Raw genomic sequence first — 26,366 nt, forward strand, 5'->3', positions numbered from 1 at the left:
CGGCCACAGCAGAGAAGGGAAGCGCCGAGCACGGCGCTACGGGAGCAGCCCTCAGCGCGCAAACCTCCGCAGGCGCCTGTCCCGCCTGAGACGCCCCGAGCCGCTCCCCGCCCCTTGTTCGCAGCCCCCGGGTGACGCCAGGGGGCAGGGAGACCGGGCAGCCAACGCGAGGGGGGCGGGGGGGGTAACAGGCGCCCATGTGGACACGTCGGGCTCCCACGGCCCCAAACCAGGACCGTCCCCACAGAACCAAAGCAGCGGCCGCCCCGCCCCTTTCCCGGCAAGCCCCGCGCAGCCCTGCCCCCCAGCGTGGTCTGCGCAGTCTCTGGACCCCTTTCCCAGCAGGCCCCGCGAGCCCAGGGTCTGCCCGACTCATGCCTGAGGGGCGCGCGGGCGCCCCCCGCCGCCTTCCTGAGGCTCCCCGCGCCCTGGGCCGGCGGCGCTGCGGGCTCCGCGCCGGGAACGAGGCGGTGGCCTGGCGCAGGGCCGCTCGGATGGTGCCGCCCGCGCAGGCAGCGAGAGGCAGCCCCGGCCCGTGGGGTCCTCGGCGCGGCGCGCCACGTGGGAGCAGTTGGAGCCGCCGCCTGGAGAGCCAGCAAGCGCGGAGCGGGGTCGCCGCTGAGCCGCAGCCATGGGCGGCCTGGAGAAGAAGAAGGTACCGGCCCGCGGGGCTGCTGCTGCGCCTCGCCCCTCCCCGCCCCGCCCCGCCCCGCTCCGCTGCCTGGGCCCGTCGGGGCTCGTCCCCCGCGCTGGGCAGCGGCTCGCGAGCTCGCTTCGCCCCGGAGCCGCCTGAGCCAGCGGGTCCCCGCGGGGCCGCGGGCTGGGCTCGGTCTCCTCCCGGGCGTGCCAGGGCTCCGCTCGCTGCCAGCAGCGCGTCGGCCCCGGTCTGCGGCGGGCCGGGCCTGCTGCCCCGGGGCGCCGCTCTCCGTGCAGGCGGGGCACGTGCCGGCACCCGGTAGCCACCGGGAGTGTCACCCCCCCGCGTTAGTGCCCTTCGTGGCATCGGCTTGCCAGTTCTTAAGGTGCCCACAAATCGCTCTCAGCTGGGTGTCAGGGTACCTCGTGTAAATCCCTTCTTGTCTCAGCTGCTGTGGGTTCCTCCTGCATGTCCTGCGCTCAGGTAATAATCCACAGAATATTGCTGCTATCAATAGATTCCTGAGATCCTAGGTAGCTGTTCTCTAAAGGATCCCCAATTTGGAGGTGAGCCTCTTTTTCTGTATCTCGGATCCTGTGTGGATTAATCTGCTTAATATCTATACTGAGTTACTCACCTCATCTTCTCTGAGCCAGTCACTAGTTTTCCTTGTGCTCAGTGATCCCAATTCAAGGAAACTTCTGTCCCCTGTGCTGCTAATGAATCTTTGTCCTTGTTTCTTCCTAAGTACGAGAGGGGATCAGCCACAAACTACATCACTAGAAACAAGGCCCGGAAGAAACTACAGCTGAGCCTCGCAGACTTCAGGTAAGGAATGGTTTAGGGTTTCCAAGTGAGGTGAGAGAAGCTGAAAAATGTTGAATTGTCAGCCTTGGATATTGACTTGTTCTGTTCCTGTGTAATGTGACTTACAGTGCAAGAGCTGTCCAGCCTCCTTTGCTAATCTGTGATAGTCCTGCCCTGCAGGGTTCCTCTTCTAGAGGCGAAAGGGGATTCTGTTTGCTTATGTGTATATATATGTTGCTCCTCTCAGCCAGTTCAGTCTGTTTTCTGTGTTAAGGTTGCTAGTAAGCATATAAAGAGATGTGAGCATCTGGTCTTAGGGCTTGTCCACACTGGCACTTTACAGTGGTGCAACTTTCTCACTTAGGGGTGTGAAAAAACACAGCCCAAGTGCTGCAAGTTTCAGTGCTGTAACATGCCAGTATAGACAGTGCACCAGCGCTGGGAGCTGCGCCCCTCGTGGAGTTGATTTATTTAGAGCTCTGGGAGAGCTGTCTCCCATCGCTTGCTGCGACTACCCAAGCCACATTAAAGCGCTGCCAGTGTAGACAAGCCCGTAGTGAACTGTTTACAAAATCACCGTTTTTCTACCCTTTTTTGCACATTCCTGGGGCTCAAACTTTAGATCCTCCCCAAGTTGAACTCAGTTGCTCAGAATCTATCTCAGCTAGTACATGGTACCCACTCTCTCTGCACGGAAGCCATATTGGAAAGTTATTAAGGGTAAAACTTGTAACACCAGGTTGGCCAAGCCCAACTGATGCACCAAAGATATTCAGATCCTCATGTGTTGCATTGGGAAGCATGTAGACGTGTACAGTGTGGTGCACCATGGGTAGTCCAGTATCACTGTCTCTTGGGAAGCTTTGGCAATGCATGGTGAAGCAGAAACAAGTCGCCCAGGGGTGGCTGGCAGCAAGGGTCAACTTCACAGTGTGCAACTCTCTCCTTCCCATAATGTTATCTAACTCCCATAATTTTTCACGTCTTAAAAAATCCCACACATCTGTACAGCCCTCTTCCTTTCTGTTTGTCACCTTTGACAGAATCACAGAGCCTGTACAGCTCTGCCCTATTGGCACGAGTGTTGCAAGCACAGGACGCATGTTCCTTCGGTATTTACAGAGCCTCAAGAAGAACTGAAGTACATTAACTCCTCACTTAAAGTCGTCCCTGTTAACGTTTTGTTGCTGATCAATTAGAGAACATGCTTGTTTAAAGTTGCTCAATGCTCCCTTATAACGTTAAAAGAAAAGGAGTACTTGTGGCACCTTAGAGACTAACCAATTTATTTGAGCGTAAGCTTTCGTGAGCTACAGCTCACTTCATCGGATGCATACTGTGGAAAGTGTAGAAGATCTTTTTATACATACAAAGCATGAAAAAATACCTCCTCCCCACCCCACTCTCCTGCTGGTAATAGCTTATCTAAAGTGATCACTCTCCTTACAATGTGTATGATAATCAAGTTGGGCCATTTCCAGCACAAAACCCCGATGAAGTGAGCTGTAGCTCACGAAAGCTTATGCTCAAATAAATTGGTTAGTCTCTAAGGTGCCACAAGTACTCCTTTTCTTTTTGCGAATACAGACTACCATGGCTGTTACTCTGAAACCTGTCCTTATAACCTTGTTTATAAGGGACTGCCTGCTTTGTCCACTGCTTGCAGAAAGAGCAGCTCATTGGAGCGAGCTGGTGGGGGCTTGGAACCAGGGTGGACCGGCAGCACTCATATCAGCTTCCCTAAGTTTCTTGTGTGGCAGCTGCCCACCAGGCTATCAATTGTCGGGCAGTTCAGCTGTCCCTCCCCCCACTGCCCTGTACTGCTCCTGCCCTCTGCCCTGGAGCTGCTCCCGAGAGCCTCCTGCTTGCTGTGCAGTGGGGGAAGAGGGGTGCTAATGTCTGGGTGTCCCCCTTCCCGCTGCTTCTGGCCCCCATCTCCCCAGAGCAGGGGAGACAGGATGGGGCTCAGGACGGAGAGAGCTTGCTGGCAGCAGCTGCTGTCTCAACTTGCAGATCTACTTAAAAAGGCAAAAAGAAAAGGAGGACTTGTGGCACCTTAGAGACTAAAAAACTTATTTGAGCATAAGCTTTCATGAGCTACAGCAAAGGCAGTATACTTAAAGTGGGCTCAGCATACTTAAAGGGGCAATGCGCATCTCTCTCTCACACATGGTGTGTGTCGCTGTCCCCCCTCCCTCCATTCGTGCTGCCTTGTAGTGGGTGGAGGGCTCAGTCAAGTGCTAGTTCATCATTTAACAATAAGGCATTCCCTGGAAAATATGCCACCGTCTGCCACTTCAACCAAGCTTCACATCGCTGCTGTGTACAGTGTTAAATTTTTGTTTAAAACTTATCCTGTGTGTATGTATATGTGTGTATGTATAATAAATATAAAAATATAGTCTTTTGTCTGGCAAAAAAAATTTCCCTGGAACCTAAGCCTCTTCTCCCCCTTCCCCCCCGCCCCATTAATTCTTATGGGGAAATTGAATTCACTTAACATTGTTTTGCTTAAGGTAGCATTTTTCAGGAACGTAACTACAACATTATGCAAGGAGTTACTGTAGTGGGGAACAAGATGACTTCTTGGAGGGCAGATTGCTGTGGGACATAGCGAGAACCCATTCAGGGTTGTTGATGTTCACAGAGCAGCTGTACGTGGTGGAGTGCCTATTCTGGGACTGAGAAATGAACACTTACTGGTGGGATCGCATCAAAATGCAGGCTTCTGATTACAAGCAGTGGCTGCAGCACTTTCGTGTGCACAAGGCCACATTCCTAGAATTGTGTTGAGCTCACCCCAGCACTTCAGTGCAGGGACACCAAACTAAGAACTGTGCTGACAGTGGAGAAGCGAGTGGGGATTGCACTGCTGAATTTTGTAATGCAGGATTGCTACTGGTCAGGTCATTCTCAGCAATGTGCAGGACATAGTGGATGGCTTTGCAGCAGTGGGGTTCCTGACCTGTGGTGGAGGCATAGGGTTATATGCGTGCCATCTGTTTTGGCACTAGACCACCTTGCCACAAAGTACATCAACAGAAAGGACTACTTTTCTATGGTTGTGCAAGCGCTGTGGATCACTGGGCATACTTCGCTGACATCAGTGTAGGCTGGTTCAGGGAAGGGGCATGACACTCATGTCTTTAAGAACACAGGATTGTTCATAAAGTCACAAGCATGGACTTTATTTCCTGACTGGTGGATTGCCATTGGTGATGTTAAAATGCCAGTAGTGATCCTAGGTGACCCAGCCTACCCTTTACTCCCCTGGCTTATGAAGCTGTACACCGGCCACCTCAACAGCACCAAGGAGAGATTCAGCTATCGGCTGAGCAGGTGGAGAATGACCGTTGAATGTGCTTTTTGGTTGATTGAAGGGACATTGGTGGTGTTTACTGACAAGATTAGATCTGTGGGAAGGAAATTCCCAATGATGGTAGCTGTCTGCCATGTCCTGCATGATATCTGTGAAGTAAAGGGGAGGAAATTGCTGCTGAGATGGAGGTCAGAGGTGGACTTCTGTCTGCTGAGTTTGAACAAGGGCAATTAGAGCTCAACAGGACTATACGGCGCAGGGAGGATTTGAAAGTGCACTTTACTCCTGGGGGAATTCTGCACCGTTGTGTATGTGCAGAATATATGGGCCGTGCATAATTTTTTTTTCTCTGCAGAAAATACATTCTGCTGAAGATGTGCTGCAGTTATGCTTTTCACCCACCAGGGGTTGCTGTGGCACCAGGACAGAGAGCTTGCCCTCAACAACCCTCCAGTTCATACCCAGGTCCCTTCCCAGGAATTACTTCCCTCTCCCTTAGCTCCTCCGTTATCCCTGATTTCCTCAAGCCTTTGCACTGCTTCTGAGGGGTGTGGGAAATATGGTTCTGTATTGTTGTGTACTGCAAGTTCTCTATTAATATACCTAGTAAGAAATCTATTTGTCAGAAAACATTTCCTGAATCTTTTTGTTGTCTGTATTGTTATAGACATACTTGCTGACATATATTTTTGAAATTAATTACCAGAATAATTGAAACTGATGTGATTATCTTGTTATTCTGACAAATAAAATTGTCAGAATTTTCCATTTTTTGCCACCAAATTCCCCCAGGAGTAGTTCTTTAACAGTGAGCCATAGTAATGCATTGTGGTATACCGTGCTCTCCCTGACCCTGCTATTTTGGAGCCTGTTATGAACTGTGTGGTGCTTGATGTACATCAATGAATATAATACTGACAATGCACCTATTAATTTTCCGGTGCTTGGTGTACATTTGTGGTTATTACAGTGTGTGTCACTGACTTTATGAGTTGTGTCCCACTGTGTACGGTAACAAGTAAGTGGGTGCTTTCAGAACTGCTAGGCACTCTGCAGCATATGCTATGAATGAAGAAAGATGAATTCGTTTTCCAAATAATATAAATTTATTCAAAAAGAAAAGGAGTACTTGTGGCACCTTAGAGACTAACCAATTTATTTGAGCATGAGCTTTCGTGAGCTACAGCTCACTTCATCGGATGCATACCGTGGAAACTGCAGCAGACTTTATATACACACAGAGATCATGAAACAATACCTCCTCCCACCCCACTGTCCTGCTGGTAATAGCTTATCTAAAGTGATCATCAAGTTGGGCCATTTCCAGCACAAATCCAGGTTTTCTCACCCTCCACCCCCCCACACACAAACTCACTCTCCTGCTGGTAATAGCTCATCCAAAGTGACCACTCTCTACACAATGTGCATGGTAATCAAGGTGGGCCATGTCCAGCACAAATCCAGGCTTTCTCACCCCCCCCCCCTTTTTTTTTCCCGGGGACACACACACACACACACACACACACACACACACAAACAAACTCACTCTCTTGCTGGCAATAGCTCATCCAAACTGACCACTCTCCAAGTTTAAATCCAAGTTTAACCAGAACGTCTGGGGGGGGGATAGGAAAAAACAAGGGGAAATAGGCTACCTTGCATAATGACTTAGCCACTCCCAGTCTCTATTTAAGCCTAAATTAATAGTATCCAATTTGCAAATGAATTCCAATTCAGCAGTTTCTCGCTGGAGTCTGGATTTGAAGTTTTTTTGTTTTAAGATAGCGACCTTCATGTCTGTGATTGCGTGACCAGAGAGATTGAAGTGTTCTCCGACTGGTTTATGAATGTTATAATTCTTGACATCTGATCAAGTGGTCAGTTTGGATGAGCTATTGCCAGCAGGAGTGAGTTTGTGTGTGTGTGTGTGTGTCCCCGGGAAAAAAAAAAGGTGGGGGGGTGAGAGAGCCTGGATTTGTGCAGGACATGGCCCACCTTGATTACCATGCACATTGTAGGGAGAGTGGTCCCTTTGGATGAGCTATTACCAGCAGGAGGGTGAGTTTGTGTGTGTGTGTTTTTTTTGGAGGGGGGTGAGAGAACCTGGATTTGTGCAGGAAATGGCCCACCTTGATTATCATGCACATTGTGTAGAGAGTTGTCACTTTGGATGGGCTATTACCAGCAGGAGCGTGAGTTTGTGTGTGGGGGGGTGGAGGGTGAGAAAACCTGGATTTGTGCTGGAAATAGCCCAACTTGATGATCACTTTAGATAAGCTATTACCAGCAGGACAGTGGGGTGGGAGGAGGTATTGTTTCATGATCTCTGTGTGTATATAAAGTCTGCTGCAGTTTCCACGGTATGCATCCGATGAAGTGAGCTGTAGCTCACGAAAGCTCATGCTCAAATAAATTGGTTAGTCTCTAAGGTGCCACAAGTCCTCCTTTTCTTTTTGCGAATACAGACTAACACGGCTGTTACTCTGAAACCCATAAATTTATTCAGTAACAATGCAAAAAAAAGGCTGTGTGATTTAAAAGCAAATACAATAAAAAATTGTTACATTCTGTTTCGTTAATATATTAAGGGGAAAGAACATTCATATCCATTTTAGTTGCACACACTGATGTGTGAGAGCTATGGCTGCTGTATATGTGAAGCTGTTGTCCTTAATGTCCCTTGGGGTGGAGTAGCAGTGTTTATTTCCCCCCTACTGTTCCATGACGGTGGTTTGTGGGGTGTTGGTGTCTCTGTCAAGTGTAGAATGAAGCTCTTCAGGTCTGTGGCGTGGCATCAGATTGATTGTTGGCCTCTTTGGCCTTCTGGTATGCCTGACACAGTTCCTTTGCTTTCACTTGGTGCTGCTGCTGGTCCCTGTTGTACCTTTTCTCCTGCGTCTCCCATGCAATCTGCTCGTAGGTGTTTGTTTCCTTGGCTGGTCCATGTCTGTGCCACTGTAAGGTCTCTAGTATAGACATAGCTTCAGCCTGTGACACAGGTATAGAAATGGAGTACTTGTGGCACCTTAGAGACTAACCAATTTATTTGAGCATGAGCTTTCGTGCTCAAATAAATTGGTTAGTCTCTAAGGTGCCACAAGTACTCCATTTCTTTTTGCGAATACAGACTAACACGGCTGTTACTCTGAAACCTGACACAGGTATGTTTATATTCTTGGGAAAGTGCCTTGAGTAGCACAGCTGTCTTCGAAGGGGCTTGAGTCTATATTCTGAAAGACTGCACATGATGACTTAGGCAGTACTTTACAGATCGTGCTATAAACAGGTATGAGAGAATGACTGCTGGGCCCAGTGCTGCTTTACACTGTTTGGAACGTAGCCTTGAGTAGCATGTTCCAAACTCTGCTACTGCTCTGTATGCTGCAATGCTGTGTATGGCGACTTAGCACGGATCCTGCAAAGTCAGTTGCAGGGAATGTCCCAAATCACTTTCCAAATCAAACATTAGACCCATGCAGGCAGTGGGTTTGAGTATTTCCTGGTTTTCAGAGGCTTGTTTACCACCCACTGCCCACCTTGTAGAAGGGCACTAAGCCACCTTAACTCTCTATTAGTGAAGTTCAGGGGCATCCCATCACCAGTGCCTTGAGCCACTAGTGCCTTTGTGTGGTTTCTCATCTCCTCTGTGTCTGTGTTGCAGGCGTCTGTGTATCCTGAAGGGGATCTACCCCCATGAGCCCAAACACAAGAAAAAGGTGAACAAAGGCTCCACTGCTGCCCGGACCTTTTACCTCCTCAAAGACATCAAGTTCCTCCTTCATGAGCCCATCATCAACAAGTTTCGGGAGTATAAGGTAGGCTGAGAGGGCCAGCTGAGCTTTGTGAGTTAGATTAGCTCTGTTCCATTTGAAAAAGACATTCCCCTACCACCCCTCTACATACAGGCTCTGGAGCTCCTGGCCTCCCTTGCCTGGGCTGCCGTCCACCTCCCATTAAGCTGTGCATGTTCCTAACGTGCCATGGCTCTTGGGGCTGCTCTTGTCATGGGTAGTCTGGGCTTTGGAATCTGAAGGAGGCAGGCACCAGCTGCTGTGTGTGACTTCTTAGGCTGGTGGCTTGGTAGAGTGGGAAGCTGCGGATCTGAAGCCTGCCTGGGAGTCTGTCACTGCTGATGCAGATGGTCTGTTGCTGTGGATCCAGCTGTGCTTGTTAACATGCCACAGGACCTTTGCTTAGGATTCTAGGCCTGTGTGAAGGATGCAGCCCTAGTGGTGGGGCACTTATATTGCCAGTACAGAGCAATAGTGGGCTTTGATTCTGAGTGGGTGGAGGTGCCTGGTTTATTACTATGAGCTGAAGGGCAGAGCAGCATGAGCCAGTGAAGAAAGTAGTGGACTGGGAGCCAGGACTCCGGGGTTCTTTCCCCTGCTCTGCTCCTGACTTTCTGGGTGACCTTAGGCAAGTCCCCTTAGTCCTCTCTGCCACTGCGTGATGTGCTGGTGTGCTGTGAGAAGGCAGGTTTTGAGGCCTGTTTCCTGTTGGTCTGTTAATCAAGCCCTTGGCAGTGATGGGAATGTGCTGTATGCCTTGACCTGAAGTGTGATAGGTGCAGGAGATGGTCACATGATTGCATTCCCTTGTATCAACCGCCTGGCCTCTCTGTCTCTGCTCAGGTATTTGTCCGGAAGCTCCGGAAAGCATATGGGAAAAGCGAGTGGAACACCGTGGAGCGGCTGAAAGATAACAAGCCCAGCTACAAGCTTGACCACATCATCAAGGAGAGGTGAGATGGAGGTTGCCAGGGCTGGGACACCGATAGCACGGTGTGAAACAGCCCTGTTGTTGTATAGCAGATAAGGTAGGCTGGCTGGAACTTAGAAGGCTTAGTCTGATTAGCGAGAATCCATCCGAGCAAGCAGCTGGACCAGGGACTGTCACGCCCCCTAGCAGTAGGACTTGTACCTGGGACACTGCTTGGGCTTGACCTCAGGCAGCCTCTTCCAAGCATCGAATCCCACGACTGCAGCTTGTGTAACTGACTCATTCCAAGATAGAATCACAGAAGTGGAAGCGACCTCAAGAGGTCGTCTAGTCCAGGCCCCTGCACTCAAGGCAGGACTAAGTATTATCTAGACCATCCTTGACTGGTGTTTGTCCAACCCCCAATGATGGAGATTCCATAACTTCCCTAGGCAATTTATTCCAGTGCTTAACCACCCTGACAGGAAGTTTTTCCTAATGTCCAACCTTGCTGCAATTTAAGCCCATTGTTTCTTGTCCTAGCCTCAGAGGTTAAAAAGAAGAATATTTTTCACTCCTCCTTGTAACAACTTTTATGTACTTGAAAACTCTTATCATATCCCCTCTCAGTCTTCTCTTCTCCAGACTAAACAAACCCAATTTTTTCAATCTTCCCTCATAGGTCATGTTTTTTAGACCTTTGATAATTTTTGTTGCTCTTCTCTGGACTTTCTCCAGTTTGTCCACATCTTTCCTGAAATGTGGTGCCCAGAACTGGACACAATACTCCAGTTGAAGCCTAATCAGCGAGGAGTAGAGCAGAAGAATTACTTCTCGTGCCTTGCTTACAACACTCCTGCTAATACATCCCAGAATGATGCTTGTGGTTTTGGGGTTTTTTTTGGTTTTTTTTTTTTTTTTGCAACAGCAATACACTGACTCCTATTTAGTTTGTAAAAAGAAAAGGAGGACTTATGGCACCTTAAAGACTAACCAATTTATTTGAGCATAAGCTTTCGTGAGCTACAGCTCACTTCATCGGATGCATGCTGTGGAAAGTGTTCTTCTACACTTTCCACAGTATGCATCCAATGAAGTGAGCTGTAGCTCACGAAAGCTTATGCTCACATAAATTGGTTAGTCTCTAAGGTGCCACAAGTCCTCCTTTTCTTTTTGCGAATACAGACTAGCATGGCTGTTACTCTGAAATTTACCATTTTGTATGTGTGCAACTGATTGATTGTTCCTTCCTAAGTGGAGTACTTTGGATTTGTCCGTATTGAATTTCATTCTATTTACTTCAGGCTGTTTCTCCAGTTTCTCCAGATCATTTTGAATTTTAATCCTGTCCTCCAAAGTACTTGCAACCCTCCCAGCTTGATATCGTCCGCAAACTTTATAAGTATACTCTCTATGCCATTATCTAAATCACTGATGAAGATATTGAACAGAAGTGGACCCGGAACCGATCCCTGCAGGACCCCACTCATTATGCCCTTCCAGCATGAATGTGAACCACTGATATCTACTCTCAGGGAATGATTTTCCAACCAGTTATGCACCCACCTTGTAGTAGTTCCATCTAGGTTGTATTTCCCTAGTTTGTTTATGAGAACGTCATGCAAGACGGTGTCAAAAGTCTTACCCAAGTCAAGATATACCACTTCCCCCCATACACAAGGCTTGTTACCCTGTCAAAGAAAGCTATCAGGTTGGTTTGACACAATTTCATAGAATATCAGGATTGGAAGGGACCTCAGGAGGTCATCTAGTCCAACCCTCTTCTCAAAGCAGGACCAATCCCCAATTTTTGCCCCAGATCCCTAAATGGCCCCCTCAAGAATTGAACTCACAACCCTGTGTTTAGCAGGCCAGTGCTCAAACCACTGAGCTATCCTCTCCTCAAATCCATGCTGACTGTTACTTATCACCTTACTATCTTCTAGGTGTTTGCAAATTGATTGCTTAATTATTTGCTCCATTATCTTTCCAGGTACAGAAGTTAAGCTGATTGGTCTGTAATTCCCCCGGGTTGTCTTTATTTTCCTTTTTATAGATGACTATAATTGCCCTTTTCCAGTCTTCTGGAATGTTTCCCATCTTCCATGACTTTTCAAAGATAATTGCTAATGCCTCAGATATCTCCTCAGTTAGCTCCTTGAGTATTTTAGGATGCATTTCATCAGGCCCTGGTGATTTGAAGACTTCTAACTTGTCTAAGTAATTTTTGACTTGTTCTTTCCCTATTTTAGACTCTGATCCTACCTCATTTTCACTGGCATTCACTATGTTAGACATCCAGTCGCCACCAACCTTCTTGGTGAAAACCGAAACAAAGAAGTCATTAAGCACCTCTGCAATTTCCACATTTTCTATTATTGTCTTCCTCCCTCTTTGAGTAATGGGCCTACTCTGTCCTTGGTCTTCCTCTTGCTTCTAATGTATTTTTAGAATGTTTTCTTGTACCTTTTATGCCCCTAGCTAGTTTGATCTTGTTTTGTGCCATGGCTTTTCTAATTTTGTCCATACGTACTTGTGTTATTTGTTTATATTCATCCTTTGTAATTTGGCTGAGTTTCCACTTTTTGTAGATGTCTTGAGTTTTAGATCATTGAGGATCTCCTGGTTAAGCCAGGGCGGTCTCTTGCCATGCTTCCTATCTTTCCTACACACTACGATAGTTTGCTGTTCCTGTGAGCTGCATCGTTGCCTTTAAAATGTTTATAAACCACTGCTTATGAGTTGAAGAGACAATGGGGCAAAGCAGGGTTGAGCCTGCACAGCCTTAGTACAAGTTCCAGGCCCCAAGGGCCTGTGTGATACCTAGCAGGATGTCATGGGCTCCCCTTCTCTCCCTGAATGGTGATTTCAAAGATGATGCTCGGAGTCACTCCTAGAGGAATGTGAATCCTGCAGATGATCTGCCCAGTCACATGGTGACTGCAGTGAAACATGAAGGATGCACCCACCAACGGTGCCGTAATCAGCAGAGCTGATCTGTGTTCCAGTGTTGCCTGGAGGCCTCAGCTGAGGTCAGGGCCCCATTGTGCTGGGTGCTATACAAACACCTCATAAGAGACAGAGAGCTGACAGTCTACATAGACGAGACAGTGGCTGGGAGGGGAAACAGCCAGAGAAGGGAAGATGCATGGCAGAGCCAGAGGTAGAACCTAGGTCTTGTGACTCCCAGATCAGCAGCCTAGCCCAAGCCCATGCTGCCTCCCATCTCTTTTGGTAAGAGCTTTGTTGCAGGGCTTGTTCTATGTGTGTAAAGCACCTGTTGTCTGACAGCGCTACGGGGCAGACTTTCAAAGGTCAGTGGCACCAAACGATGCAGTGAGGCGCCTACTTTTGAAAACTGCCCTAGGTGCCTAAATATCTTTTGAGACTCTGTCCCTCTCCTCCTGCTGACTGTAAAGGTAGGTCTCAGGGTACGGCCAATCACAGTAACACCGGTAGCAGTGCAGACCAGCTGGACACTGGAATCCAGGTGTGGTGGTACCATAAAAAGACCAAAGGGAGTGTTCACAAGCTAATGTGGCGTGGGTTGGTGAAGCGTGCATTGTACACAATGCAAACATATGCAGCATACAAGCTAGGGATCCGCAGGTGTTTGCACAAGTCAGGCAGCAGGAACATGATTTATTCTTGCACTAGTGAGCTTCCCAGGCTGTCTCCATCTTGTTCCTCCCCACTGTGTATTTCCTCTTTGCCACAAGTGTAGGTGTCCATGCGGGGGCTTGTTATTCACTACCTGCCTGAATGGCACCAAAGTGGGTCTGGACTCCAACCCCACACTAGGGTGTCTGCAGATCCCCTGGCTTTGTTGGCATCTGGTGCCAGCTGTGGTAGTGAGGAGCTCAGGGATGAGGAAGCCTGCTCTCTAGAACTGGTCTGAGATGTCCCCAGACTTGGTTCACAGGGGCCACCCAACACCTGTTGAAAGGCTCCAGTTTTTGCCACTCCTGGGCTGGGTGCGAGTGCCGCCTTATTAGCGATGTGGGAGGGTGCTGCTATTTGGAGCCCCCTCCTGCTCTCACCGGGATTCTCTTCTGTGGCGGATGCAGGTACCCGACCTTCATCGATGCCCTGCGAGACCTGGATGACGCACTGTCCATGTGCTTCCTCTTTGCCACCTTCCCGCGCACTGGCAAGTGCCACGTGCAGACCATCCAGCTGTGCCGCCGCCTCACCGTGGAGTTCCTCAACTACGTCATCGCCTCCCGCTCCCTGCGCAAGGTGAGAGTCCCCTGCCAGTGCAGGCCCTTCGCCTGCCTGGGCAGTGCAGTGAGGGCATCGGCGAGAGGCGCCCTGGTGTGGCTGGCTGGGCAGTTGGGCTCAGAGATGCCTTCGGTTCCAGAACATCTAGTCACCAACTAATGCTTGCCCTGAGCGTTCCCAGGGAGAAGCGGGGGAGAGGCCTTCTGCAGCAGGGCAGCGCTATGCTGTTGTCAGCATGTGCTCTGGAAAAAATTCACTCCCTGGATAGCGAGGGGTTAAGGGATGTCCGTCTCCTGCCTAGTACAGATCTGAGAGCCCTGCTTATGCTGCTGGAGGGTGGAGGGGGCCTCAATGCATGTAGGATTCACAGTGCGCTGGCCAGGCTGTCTCCTTTCCTGCCAGCAGCCATGCCCCCCCCCCCCCCAGCTCCTCTCCCTTTGCTCTCCCACCAGGTGTTCCTGTCCATCAAAGGGATCTATTACCAGGCCGAGGTGCTGGGGCAGCCCATCACCTGGATTACTCCATATGCCTTTGCCCATGATGTGAGTACCGTGCGCTCTGCTCCTGTGTCTATCTGTCCATCCCCCAACCTCCCTGAGGCCTGTGAATAAGATGGGGGGGGGGGGAAGGGGCTCTAGTATCCTTCCATCAGTATGGGGGTGGGGGAGTCCCAGGAGAGTGCAGGGTGGCTCCTCGAAGCTGCTGTAGCTGAGCTGCCACCCAGGGACTGCATGGTGCTCAGGATATCATGGGGCCTAATGCCCAGGGAACCGTCTGAAACAGCCTCTCACCTGCCCCTCTGGGGAGCTCCTGCCTCTGGGTCAGAGTCATCACCCTGCATGCACTAGTCAGCAACCCTGGTGCGTGCCTGTAACAGCCCAGCCAGCTCATTGTTCTCCTCTTGGGCTGAAAATAATTAACTTTAATTACTTCTCTGAACTTTATTAAAGATTAACGGGCTGGGTGGCTGTGAGTGGGATGGAAGGCGGAGGGAGCGGAGCCTTCCCTAGCGAGCTCCCAGACAGTTCTGGTTGGTGGAAACTCAAAGCTGGTCCCATCAGAGGGGGTGGGGTCTCAGCCCTTGTCCTGGGGTGGGGTCCCTCATTAGCTGCTAATTGTCTCCACAGAGGCCAGGTCTAAGCAGACTCAGGGCAGTGTGAGGGGTCCTTTGCTGCCCTCTGACTGCTCTGCCAGATGAGCTGGGGGGAGTCTGTTGTGATCATCGTGACAAAGAAGCTGGGATTTGTTTCCAGTTCAGTTGTGCTGGAGCTGGGACTTGGAGAGCAGAAGAGGATGCTAGTGTCTGGGCTTCAGGAGGGGAGTCAGACTGTTAGACTACAAATGTCATCTTCTGTAAACTCTCCTTTATATGAAGGCTGTGAGGTGCCACAGACAGGACTGTCCTTTGCTGCGCAGGTTAGAAGTGATATGAGAGTGCGAAGGACAGCAAACAGAGCAGGGTCCTGCAGGGACAACGGGGTGATCATGTTGTCACAGACTTTTGATGCACGTGCACAAGGGGTCAGAGTTAAGGTTGAATGGTCCCTGCTGCCCCTGCTTGTCAGCATTTCACTTTGCCACTGGCTGTCTCTCTCTCCATACTTATCTGCCCCCTGCAACCATGGCATCTGAGTCCCACAGCGCTGCCGAGAGGGCTGTTCGCCCCGTTGTACAGGTGAGCAGTGGAGGCACAGAGACTAAGTGACTTGCCTTAAGTCACAGGATGTTTGTTGCAGAGCAGGAATCGAACTCGGGTCTTCCCAACGCCAGGCTAGAACGCTGGCCACTGGGTCTTCCCTCTGGGTTTGCTCTAGTTATAGATTCATAGAGTGAAAGTCAGACGGGACCACTCTGATCATGTAGTCTGACCTGCTGAATGACACAGGCTGGAGAACTTCACGCCACAATTCCTGCATCAGGCTCAGAACTTCTGGCTGAGCTAGAGTATCTCTTTGAAGATCCTGCTCTCCTCCCCTTCTGACATGTCCTATCGACCTCAATTTCTAGTTCCCACTGCCCCAGGAAGGTCTTGTCTTTTCTCTTTTCTCTCTTCAGCCCCCCTTCCCCCCCACACCCAATGTCTCTGCTGGGTTATTCATTTACTGGCTGGGGATCTGCATTGTGCCCCTCCAGTTAACTAGAAATCAATGACCTTTGCTGACCTTTAAGACACTCTAGGGCATCTTCTGAAATCTGCCAGACCCCTGCAGACTGAGCAGCAGACAGTCCCAGAGATGCTGTCCAGCCATCTCCAGCTGAATCTGCCCAGTCCAGGGCTTTGACCACAGGCGGCACTCCTGTGCATTTTGCTTTCTCTTGGTGATCCCCTGGAGGGTCTCCACGGGTCATTGAGCTGAGTCTCACAGGCAGGACCCAGGAGCCCTCTCTGTTAATTGTGTGCTTTAAGACCAACCTCCCATCTTCTTGAGACTGCGGTTACAGGTCTGCCATGCTCTGGGGAACCTCTCTTGCGTGGGTTGATCTTCGCTTCAGGGTTGACAGAAACGTTCCCTTGTTCCTTGGCTGCCCTGGGGTTCCCAGGGTAGAGTGTGGGTGACATGCAGCCAGTGCCATGTAGGGGCCTACTCTGCTGCTAACGCATCATACCCTGCCCTGCTAGGGGACCGGGTGGGTGGGACTCTGCAGGCTCCCTCCCGTCAGCCCTCAAGGACCTTTTCCCAAGGTTGTTACCTCCCAGCAGTGCCTGCTGAGAGCGCTTAATGAGCAGCCTGGAAATCGCTGGCCTGGGGCATGGAGGCAGCTCCTGTGAATGCTGGGTGGGTAACTGTGCGAGATGGGGCTGGGGCGAGGGGGATGAGTCTTAAATGCAGAGTCAGTGAGTTTCTTCCTGCCGTTGCCTGGAGATGGAGTTCTCCCTGGCTCACTGCACATGGGGCTGCTACCGCTGCAGAGGGCTGAACAACACCTTGTCCCCTGGTCGGGGGGAGACAGCCCTGTTCAGCTGTGTGCTCCAGCTCTTGGAGCTGAGCATTTGCCAGGCAGACAGTTCCCAGGCTTGTGTGGGGGCAGGGGCGGTACAGTGGTGTTCTCTGAGTGAAACTGAGGGATATAGGCGCAGGAACTAGGGTTGCGGGGAGTGCTGCAGCGCCCCCAGGTTTCACTGTGAGAAGTTGCTTTACAGCAGAGGTCCCCCAGTCTGTGCTGCATGCCCCTCTAGAGGGTGCTGAGGAACATTTTGGGGGCGTGTAGCTGAGGTCTGGGTCAGCCCCCGGAAGGGTGGGGAGGGAGCGCCACGCAGCTCTGCTCCTTGCCCTGCCACTGGGTATTGGCTGCAGGGCCCGGGGCTCCACTCCCAGCCCTACATGCGGGGTCCTGTCTGCCATTGGCTCCGTGCCCGGCCATGCACCTGATCCCGGCTGCAGGACCCATGCCCGGGGCTCTGCTCCTGCCCCCCAGCTATGGTCCCAGCCAGGGACCCCTTAGCCCTGTCCACATCCTCCTGTCCCGGAGCCACAGCCACTCCTGGCCCCAGCTCTGCACGGGGGAAGGTGCTGGTTATCACTGCTTCCCCCTAAGCTCTGTTGATGTCCCTGGTTGACCTCCCACTGTCTCTTCCAGCACCCGACGGACGTAGACTACAGGGTCATGGCGACCTTCACGGAGTTCTACACCACGCTGCTGGGCTTTGTGAACTTCCGCCTCTACCAGTCCCTCAACCTGCATTACCCCCCCAAGGTGATGGGCGGAGGGCACCACCGGGGTTTACGATCCCAGGCCCCTGGTAGCAAGCGGAGAGGTGACTCTTGCAGCAGGCCTGGGGGACTGCAGTGTGATCCAGGTTCTTCCCCTTGCCCGGGTGCTTAGTGTTGGGGAGCCAGCCTGCCCCTACTGGTGGGGAGGGAGTGCTGTGGGTGGGCCCAGCACAGTCGGATCCTGCTGGAAGGGTGGTGACTGCCTGAGAGGCTGGGGAAGGGAGCAGCAGGATCGTGCCAGATTCTGGCCCTGCCTTCACCCCTCTCCTCTCTGTAGATTGAAGGCCAGGCTGTGGCAGAGCAGAAGCCGGAGGAGGGGGAGGCGTATGCCATGGACTCAGAGAGCTACATGGAGGTGAGAGGCCCTGCCTGTCATGCGGACCCCACATGACACCCTGGAGCTGGTTAATGGGCCATGGGCCACCCTGCATAGCTGGACACTCCCCAGCTGGCCTGGGGATGGGGCACAGACCCTGCCATTCTTGGCCGCCCTGGCTGGGGGGCTGGGCCCCTCTCCCTGGTGCACTCATTAACGTTTGTAGCCATGCAAACAAAAGGGACCTTGATCTCCAAGGCAGGGGCTAAAGGTGAGCCATTCCCCAGTGCCATGCAATGGACCAGGTGCACTATGGGGCTTCCTTTGAGCCCTTGGGTATTGGCTGCAGCTGGAGGTGGGATACGAAAGAGGACCCCTGTAGGACCTACAGCCTGCTATTCCTGGGTCCTGCCCTGGGATCTTAACCACCTTTCCGAGCAGCCTCCCCCATATGAGAGCTGTGTGTGACACATTGCTGGTTTTTCCCACTGCAGAAGCTGTCAGCTCTGAGTGCCAGCCTAGCCCGAGTGGTAGCACCAAACCCAGAGGATGAAGTGCAGGTGGATGAGTTCCCCGTGGATGGGGTAAGAGCTCAGCAGGTTGAATTTATCACTGCTCCAAGTCCCCCCACACCTCGAAGGAGGCTGGCAGGGAAGGGACTGCCACATGGGAGGGGGCTCCCCGCTGTCCCTCCCCTTGTCTAGGGTTGGCATGTGGGGAGGGGAGGGCATGGTAGAGGAGCCTCTCATAGCGCCTTGCTCTGGCCAGGAGAGTGCGGAGCAGGAGGCGGCGAGGAAGAAGGAGCAGGAGGCAGTAGAAAAGCAGAAGAAGCTGTTTGAGGGGCTGCGGTTCTTCCTGAACAGAGAGGTGCCTCGGGAGCCCATAGCTTTCATCATCCGGTACGTGCTGATCGCACTCCTCCTCCATCAGGGCGAGCCCTGGGGATAGGGCGAGGGACTTGGTCTGAACTGGGTGGGTACCAAGTCCAGGAGTAAGTGAGGAGCAAGGGCAATGTTAGTGATGGAGGAAGCCCATGAGCCATCTGGAGATCCTCTAGCCATGAGAGCAGGATTAACCCAGGCGTGATACTCTGGGGAGCCCAGCCAGTGTCCCTGCCTGCGAGAGCTACCCAGCGAGGCTGGGGTGAACGAAGTCCCTGGAGCAACCTTGAAGCTCGGCTGTGGCTGTGAGAAGGTGCTATGGGCTCAGGTGCCTAGGCACATTCCCCTGGGTCCCTTGACAAGGTTGAGGGAGGGGATCTGCATTCCTGATCCTCTTGACAATCCAGCTTCTCCAGTCTTAGCCTCTTGGGATGTCACTGTGTCCCTGCAAGTTTCCACTGCAAACAGTGAGGCCCCTGTGTGTCCCGCATAGGACTCTGTTCCCTGCCCCTCAGCTGGTGCTGGGCCCTTCCCACCCAGCCTGATTCATGGGCGTTTCTCATTGGGCAGGTGTTTTGGAGGCAAAGTGTCTTGGGACAAGTCCATGTGCATCAGTGCCACCTACGATGTGAGGAATCCAACCATCACCCACCAGATTGTCGACCGGCCCAGCCTGGGAAAGCAGGTGATAGGCAGGTGAGCTCTGCATCTTTGCCTGGGTGAGATCTGAGCCTCCGCACAAGCGGCAGGAGAGGCCAACTGACTGTCCTGCTCTGGAGCCATTCAGCCCCCCTCTTTGCCCTCAGCGTTTCTGCCCTGCCACCCCTGGGCGCCTGTCTGCTGGCTTCAGTGCACTTTGAGCCAGGCCCCAGTGAGGTGTCTGCCCCAATCCCCTTCTGGTGTGCAAGTGGCCTGCTCCATGTTCTAGGGACCCTGCTGGGGGTGGGGGCAATCCACCCACATCCACTTCCTCTTGGCTCTTCCTTCCCTCCATCCCTCTTGCTCACTCCAGCCCTCTCCCCACCCTCCTAGGTATTACCTCCAGCCACAGTGGGTGTTCGACTCCGTCAATGCTAAGATGTGCCTCCCGGTGGCTGATTATTTCCCCGGCGTGCTGCTGCCCCCGCACCTCTCACCCTTTGTTTCGGAGAAGGATGGGGACTACATCCCACCTGAGAAGCTGAAGCTGCTGGCCCTGCAGAAGGGTGAGAACCCAGGTAATGGGGAGGCCAAGTCCCGAGGATCCAGCCAGCTTTCTCACCTTGGGCATCCTTTGCCTCCCTCTGGGCATCGGTCCCTCCCTCCTTTTGCCTCCTCGTCCCAGGTTATCAACAGGTCCTTTAGGAGCACAGACCTGGGAAACATTTACCTGGGTTCTCTGCCAGCCTATGCCAGGCTGGTTCTTCCTGCTCTGCTTAGGGGTTAGAATCCTGAATGGTAACTCTGCTCTCTTGACTTCTCTAGCAGAAGAGAGCAGAGAGGAGGCGGAGGAGGACAGTGATGAAGATGATGATGATAATGAAGGCTCAGAAGGAGAAGAACACTCTGAAAAGGAAGATGAAGGGAAACTGAAGAAGCTGGAAGAGCAGCGATCCCAGGGAAAGGTACCATGCATAGCCATGGAGCCAGCGTGCCCTGAAGGGGACATCCCCATTGTGGTGCAGCTCTGGTCAAGCTCCATGCCTCCCCGTCTCAGCCCTCCACTGGGTAGCACCTGCTGGAGGCAGGTTGCTGAATGGCTTCCGTTCTGAACCCTCTGCTCACCTGTGTAGAACACTCCCCTTTGAGCCAAATGCTTCCTGACTCGGTCTCTGCAGGTGATGATGTCCCTTTCTGAGAGAGCAGGGGTTGGGCAAAGGACTTGGAGCTTGAGGTTTTTATTATTTTAAGGAGTGAATTTTTTTTTTTTTAATCTTTGATGGGGCTCCTGCAGAATGGGCTGGGACCTCGGCCTGGCCAGGCCAGTCCAGTCTTTATCCAGGGCTAGCACCTGCCCTTAAATCCAGACCACCTCCAGCTTCTCTGAAATCTGCATAGTGATCATGCACAGCAAAAACCATTGCTACACTCACAAGTGAAAAATCGAGACACTGTGTGTACTCATGGGAGGTTGGAGGGGACAGGTCCCCCTCTGTGCCAGTCCACAGAGGACAGGAGTCTGCACAGCCCCAGCTAGGTAATGTTGGCTCAAGCAGTAGCTGCTCATGCTTTTGGCTCTGGAGGTCCCCGGTTCAATCCCTGGTGTGTTGGGCGAGATGGCAGCTGTCACATACACATGTGTTCTAGGGACGTGTATACGTTGTCTGAGGAATCTTGAAACTTCCCCCAAGCCAGACAGTGCCATGCTTTCTTCTCTACTTTTTCTAAAAAAAGTAGAAAGGAAACGAATTGCAAAAGCGTGAGGGAGCACAGCTAAAGTTCCTGTCGCTGGTGGCGCTGGGCATGTGCCCTCTTTCCCATCACAGTCTCTGCCTGAATTCCTTTGGGAGTAGCTCCGAGGACCTCCAGGAGGAACCTTGGTGCATTCTCTGCCATGACATTAATGGCAGCTTGTTAGTGGGGTGCTAGCTGAGCGCTCTGCCTTACCTGCAGGCAGTTCTAGCTCATGCTGCCCTGGCTGCTCCAGGCTCAGCTGTGGGATCCCCTCAGGATAGGGCCAGGGAATGGGCAGCGCCATCTGCAGGGATGGGGGTGGAGTCCCTTGCAATGGATGCAGCAGGGGGCTTCTGAGGTCACTGGCTCTCTTGTGCCCTCCCCAGAAGCTGCCAGTGAAGGTGTCGGCTGGCATTGTGCGGCTGGAGGACAAGCAGCAAGCAGCCCAAGAGGAGCAGAGCGAGGAGAAGCGTCTCGCCATCATGATGATGAAGAAGAGGGAGAAGTACCTCTACCAGAAAATCATGTTTGGGAAGAAGCGCAAAGTTCGAGAGGTATTGTGGCCGGCGCTCGCTCCCCAGCGTGGGGATGAACCCCCTGGTCACTAGAGCAGAACTTAGGCCTTAACACTCAGCCTGCTCCCACCACAAAGTGCACACTGGTGAAGAGAGGTGGGTTACCCTAATCGAACCAGGCTGCAGCGAGTTCTAACTGGATGGGGATGACACGGCACTGGGGAGTGCTAGGCCAGAAACCATCTGCACGCTGTGTAAAATACCGAGTGAGGCAGAAACTGGCCAGTCCCCCACTTCTGGGAGGTAGGTGGGCATCATCCCTGCTTAACAAATGGGGAGACTGAGGCACAGAGCCAGTGACTTGCTCAGTGTCCCAGGGAGGGTTGGAGCCTCCATGGTGATTAGAACAGAGTTGCTGACTCCCAGCCCTATACTCAGTCCATTAGGCAATGCTGCCTCTCTATGGTGTATACAGAACAGGAGAAGCCACTGAGGGAGGATTGTGCATTTGGAGACTTTGGCCTGGGTTCAACAATGGTGGAAATGATTGTGTAAACTTCCTGGGGTGGAGGGGGGCTTTTTCTATAACAATTCCCCTGGCCCACTTGGTCTGTAATGTACACTCCCCCCCCCGGCCCCCGTACCTCGCCTCTGGACTTGGCCCTTGGGGCTTTCCCCTAGGGCTTGGTGACATTCCCCCCCCCGCCCCCCCAAGTTCTCGCTGCCTGCCAGGGTGGATGGAAGTTTAAGCCTGGTGCAGAGCTCTGGCCTGGGAGTCAGCAAGGTTAGGTCCCTGAGGTGGTCCTGGGGTGTCCCAGGTGGCCTGTGTCCATAGCAGTGATGTGTACCGTGATTCACCACTCCCCCCACCTTCTTCCCCCCTCCCCCCAAAAAAAAACAAACTAGAGCTAGTGAGTGACTTAGCTAACCATCCTGATCCAGCAGCAGGCCCAGAGCTTAGGGGTGGTTGGTCTGGCCCAGAGGCTGAGATCAGGGTATGATCTCCTCCAGTGTTGGAGGGGGTTCGAATCTGGCTCTGGCATGACTGTAACAGGCAGGGGGAAGAACTGTTGTCAGTGTTCAGGGGTTAATCTGGGCGGTTTCTCCCCCCGCAGGCAACCAGACTTGCTGAGAAGAGGAAAGCTCATGATGCTGCCATGAAATCAGAGAAGAAGAAAACCAAGAAGGTGCGACGGGAGTGATGGGGCTGTCAGGCTCTGCCCTCCCTCCAGGACTGGAGCTGCCCCTTGGCCTGGGAGACCTATTTTCTAGGCGGTACCTCGGGCCTCCTCCATGACAGGCCACACTGAACAGAAGCCAACAGCATCTGGCTGGCCGTGATTTTCAGCTCTATCGATGCTCTGGGGACACCCCCAATTACCGCTTATCCCCTCTATTTAAAAACAAAACCAGCCTCTTCCCCCATCCTCCGGGATCCCATCCAAGGCTCCTCCATGGGGAGGCTCCGGGAGCTTTCTTTGTCTGCTTCACCCGCACCAACGCCAACAGGTCATGGGTGGGAGGGGGCAGTGGATTCCCCCACCTGGTCTCTCCCAGCAGAGCCTCTAGGTAGGCAGATGAGGGGTGTGGAAAAGGAAGAATCCTCCCCGTGGCTGCAGCAGATCATGGATGCAGCCAAAGGTCCCCAGAAAAGCCAAATGGCCTGTTAAGTGTCAGCAGCTCTCCCCGGGTTGGGGAAGGAGAGGCTGTGCCTGGTGCAGGCGAATGTCTCGGGGCTCTGGGTCATACAGAGCTAATGGTAAAAACGGGACCCAGGGTGAGCTGGCCCAGGCCCTGAGCTGGGGCTCCTCCAGCAGGCTGGGTGCCTTGGAGCTTGTGGCAGGTGCTGCTCTCAGAGGGAGGGTCCCTTTGCTGTTTGCTTTACAAGCTGGGGATCTGCACAGTCCCTTGCAGCCAGTGCAGGCAGGTTGTGGGGCCTCCCGGGAAAAGCTGCCTCAGCCCCCCACCCCTGAGCTCCTCTCCGCACAGGGGCTGGGGCCTGTAAAGGGCTGTGATTTTACTGTACTTTAGTAAAGTCAACTTTCACAGCTGGCCTCCCGTGTGGTCTGTTGCCCCCTGTGAGCTATGGTAGCTCAGCCCTCTGTGACAGCTGCTGCCCTCCCAGCCTCAGGGCTCTGCTCAGTAGCCTCCAGCTCCTTTTATTTGACTGTAATCCTCTTGAGAGGGAAAAGGTCACTATTCAGAGTGAACTCAGTGAACCCTGGGTGAATGCAGGAAACCCGCTGGGTGCGGCTGGCCCACTTGGGTGTCTGTAGCTATAAGCAAAAAAACCGAGGAGTACTTGTGGCACTTTAGAGACTAACAAATTTATTTGGGCATAAGCTTTCATGGGCTAAAACCCACTTCACTGGATGCATGCAGTGGAAAATACAGTAGGAAGATACATATACATATGTGCTAATCCATTGTCTACAGCCATAGCTCCAATGTCTACAGCTAAGCTCTAAGATGCAACTGCATTTGCTCTACTAGTGCTAGTAAGCGATGGGCACATAAACACCACCCTATACCGGCAACCTACTGACCGCTATACTTACTTACATGCCTCCAGCTTTCATCCAGACCACATCACACGATCCATTGTCTACAGCCAAGCTCTAAGATACAACCGCATTTGCTCCAACCCCTCAGACAGGGACAAACACCTACAAGATCTCTATCAAGTGTTCTTAAAACTACAGTACCCAGCTGCTGAAGTGTAGAAACAGATTGACAGAGCCAGAAGAATACCCAGAAGTCACCTACTCCAGGACAGGCCCAACAAAGAAAGTAACAACGCCGCTAGCCATCACCTTCAGCCTGCAATTAAAACCTCTCCAACGCATTATCAAGGATCTACAACCTATCCTGAAGGACAATCCCTCACTCTCACAGATCTTGGGAGACAGGCCCCCAACCTGAAGCAAATACTCACCAGCAACCACACAACAAAAACACTAACCCAGGAACCTATCCTTGCAACAAAGCTCGTTGCCAACTGTGTCCACATATCTATTCAGGGAACACCATCATAGGGCCAAATTACATCAGCCACGCTATCAGAGGCTCATTCACCTGCACATCTACCAATGTGATATATGCCATCAGTGCCAGCAATGCCCCTCTGCCATGTACATTGGTCAAACTGGACAGTCTCTACGTAAAAGAATCAGTGGACACAAATCAGACATCAAGAATTATAAGTGGAGAACACTTCAACCTCCCTGGTCACTCGATTACAGACCTAAAAGTCGCAATTCTCCAACAAAAAACTTGAAAAACAGACTCCAACGGGACGCTGCAGAATTGGAATTAATTTGCATACTGGACACCATTAAATTTGGCTTGAATAGAGACTGGGAGTGGATGGGTCGTTACACAAAGTGAAACTATTTCCCCATGCTAATTTTCCCCCCTACTGTTACTCACACCTTCTTGTCAACTGTTTGAAATAGGCCATCCTGATTATCACTACAAAAGGTTTTTTTTTCTCCTGCTGATAACAGCCCACCTTAATGGATTGGTCTCATTACAGTTGGTATGGCAACACCCATTGTTTCATGTTCTGTGGATATATATATTCCTACTGTATTTTCCAATGCATGCATCCAGTGAAGTGGGTTTCAGTCCCCAAAAGCTTATGCCCAAAAAATTTTAGTTTCTAAGGTGCCACAAGTACTGCTCAGTTTTTTTTGCTGATACAGACTAACACAGCTACCATTCTGAAACCTATAGCTATATGGTCACTGCAGGGCAGAGAGATGCTCCAGTGCCGTCTCCAAGGATGGTGTGAACAGGACTGATTGTGTGTCTCACTCTTCCCACGAGCCACAGCTGCATCCCTTGAACTCAGTCCCAGGGCACCTGTAGAGCGCTTTGGCCATGGTCTGACTCTTTCCACCCCCGACTCCCTTTGGCCCCTGCATATAGGTGAGGGGTGGGGTTGGGCTGTCAGTGATGCTGCGTGAATTGAGTGGTCAGCACCCCTTGTCAGGCTGGGAACCTGCTGACCTGGGGCGGGAATGCTTGCGTTGCCTGGCTAGTCCTGTGTAGTCACCTTGCTTCTGAGACGTTGAACCTCCCCTGTGTAAGGGGGTGAGGTTAATGTGAGGGACTAAGGCAAGTGCCAGCTGGAGCCTGGCCAAAGGCAGGCTACTGCCTAGTATTGAGGGGCATCAGCAGCCTTAAGTATTTTGTATGGCCCCAATTATCTTAGCCGTGTGGGTGTCTCATAATATTTGATGTTTGTCCTCACTTCACCCCTGGGAGGCAGGGCAGAGCTGTTGTCCCTGCTTTACAAATGGAGAGCTGGCACAGAGAGACCAAGGGACTGTCCAGGGTCTCACAGGGAGCCTGGCTCTGCAAGGAATTGAACCATGGTCTTCCAAGTCCCAGATGAGCACCCTAAAACCTGGGCCATCCTTCTCCCCAGCCCCACTCTGCTAGTCCAGCCTCAGGCCCAACCATAGCTCTCTCCAGGAATTGCTGCAGGTTACACGCACTGCTTTGAGGGCTCCACGTTCTAATTCATGCCTGTGTGTGTTTTCAAAGGGAGGGGGGAGTAATGGATTTTGAAATAACTAGCTGTGATCTGGCCCTTTTTATCAGATCTCAAAACACTTTGCAAAGGAAGTCACTAGCCCCATTTTACAGATGGAAACAGCCACAGAGAGATTGTGGGATTTGCCCAAGGTCACCAGTGGCAGAAGTGGGAATAGAACACAGGTCTTGAGTCCCAGTCCACTACTTCTGAATCCGGTCTGTTATACATGCAAGAGACATGGGCAACTTAGTGAAAAGGGTTTTACCATTAAGGGCAAGCAGGCTTCAAGGTTCCACGCACCCACCAGCTGAGAGCTGAGTCAGTTGGAGCTTATGGGGGA

General features: G+C 51.9%; 1 protein-coding gene across 5 annotated transcripts; it reads left to right on the forward strand.

The window, feature by feature from the left end:
• Window positions 1–496: 496 nt before the first annotated feature.
• Window positions 497–24,839, forward strand: PES1 (pescadillo ribosomal biogenesis factor 1). 5 transcript variants are annotated; one of them, XM_077834788.1, is made up of 15 exons: window positions 497–655; window positions 1,386–1,465; window positions 8,425–8,578; window positions 9,398–9,507; window positions 13,532–13,703; window positions 14,138–14,227; window positions 17,265–17,381; window positions 17,676–17,753; window positions 18,209–18,298; window positions 18,483–18,613; window positions 19,166–19,291; window positions 19,628–19,800; window positions 20,060–20,199; window positions 21,355–21,522; window positions 22,599–24,839. In XM_077834788.1, exons 1-15 carry the CDS (start codon window positions 632–634, stop codon window positions 22,683–22,685), a joined length of 1,740 nt encoding a protein of 579 aa, XP_077690914.1. In that variant the 5' UTR covers window positions 497–631; the 3' UTR covers window positions 22,686–24,839. The 5 variants fall into 5 exon arrangements, with proteins under 5 accessions (XP_077690914.1, XP_077690915.1, XP_077690911.1 ...); XM_077834789.1 differs by having other exon boundaries at window positions 20,063–20,199; XM_077834785.1 differs by having other exon boundaries at window positions 498–655; window positions 19,628–19,812; window positions 20,063–20,199.
• The last annotated feature ends 1,527 nt before the right edge of the window (window positions 24,840–26,366 follow it).

The sequence above is a fragment of the Eretmochelys imbricata genome, chromosome 15 (assembly GCF_965152235.1).
Source record: "Eretmochelys imbricata isolate rEreImb1 chromosome 15, rEreImb1.hap1, whole genome shotgun sequence".
Lineage (NCBI taxonomy): Eukaryota > Metazoa > Chordata > Testudines > Cheloniidae > Eretmochelys > Eretmochelys imbricata.

What these genes read in the sequence shown, in the direction of transcription:
- PES1 (XM_077834784.1), top strand. Translation starts at nt 632, where the DNA reads ATGGGCGGCCTGGAGAAGAAGAAG. An exon ending in CTGAGCCTCGCAGACTTCAG is followed by an intron (nt 1,466 to 8,424) that starts GTAAGGAATGGT and finishes TCTGTGTTGCAG; the next exon opens with GCGTCTGTGTATCCTGAAGG. An exon ending in ACTCAGAGAGCTACATGGAG is followed by an intron (nt 17,754 to 18,208) that starts GTGAGAGGCCCT and finishes TTCCCACTGCAG; the next exon opens with AAGCTGTCAGCTCTGAGTGC.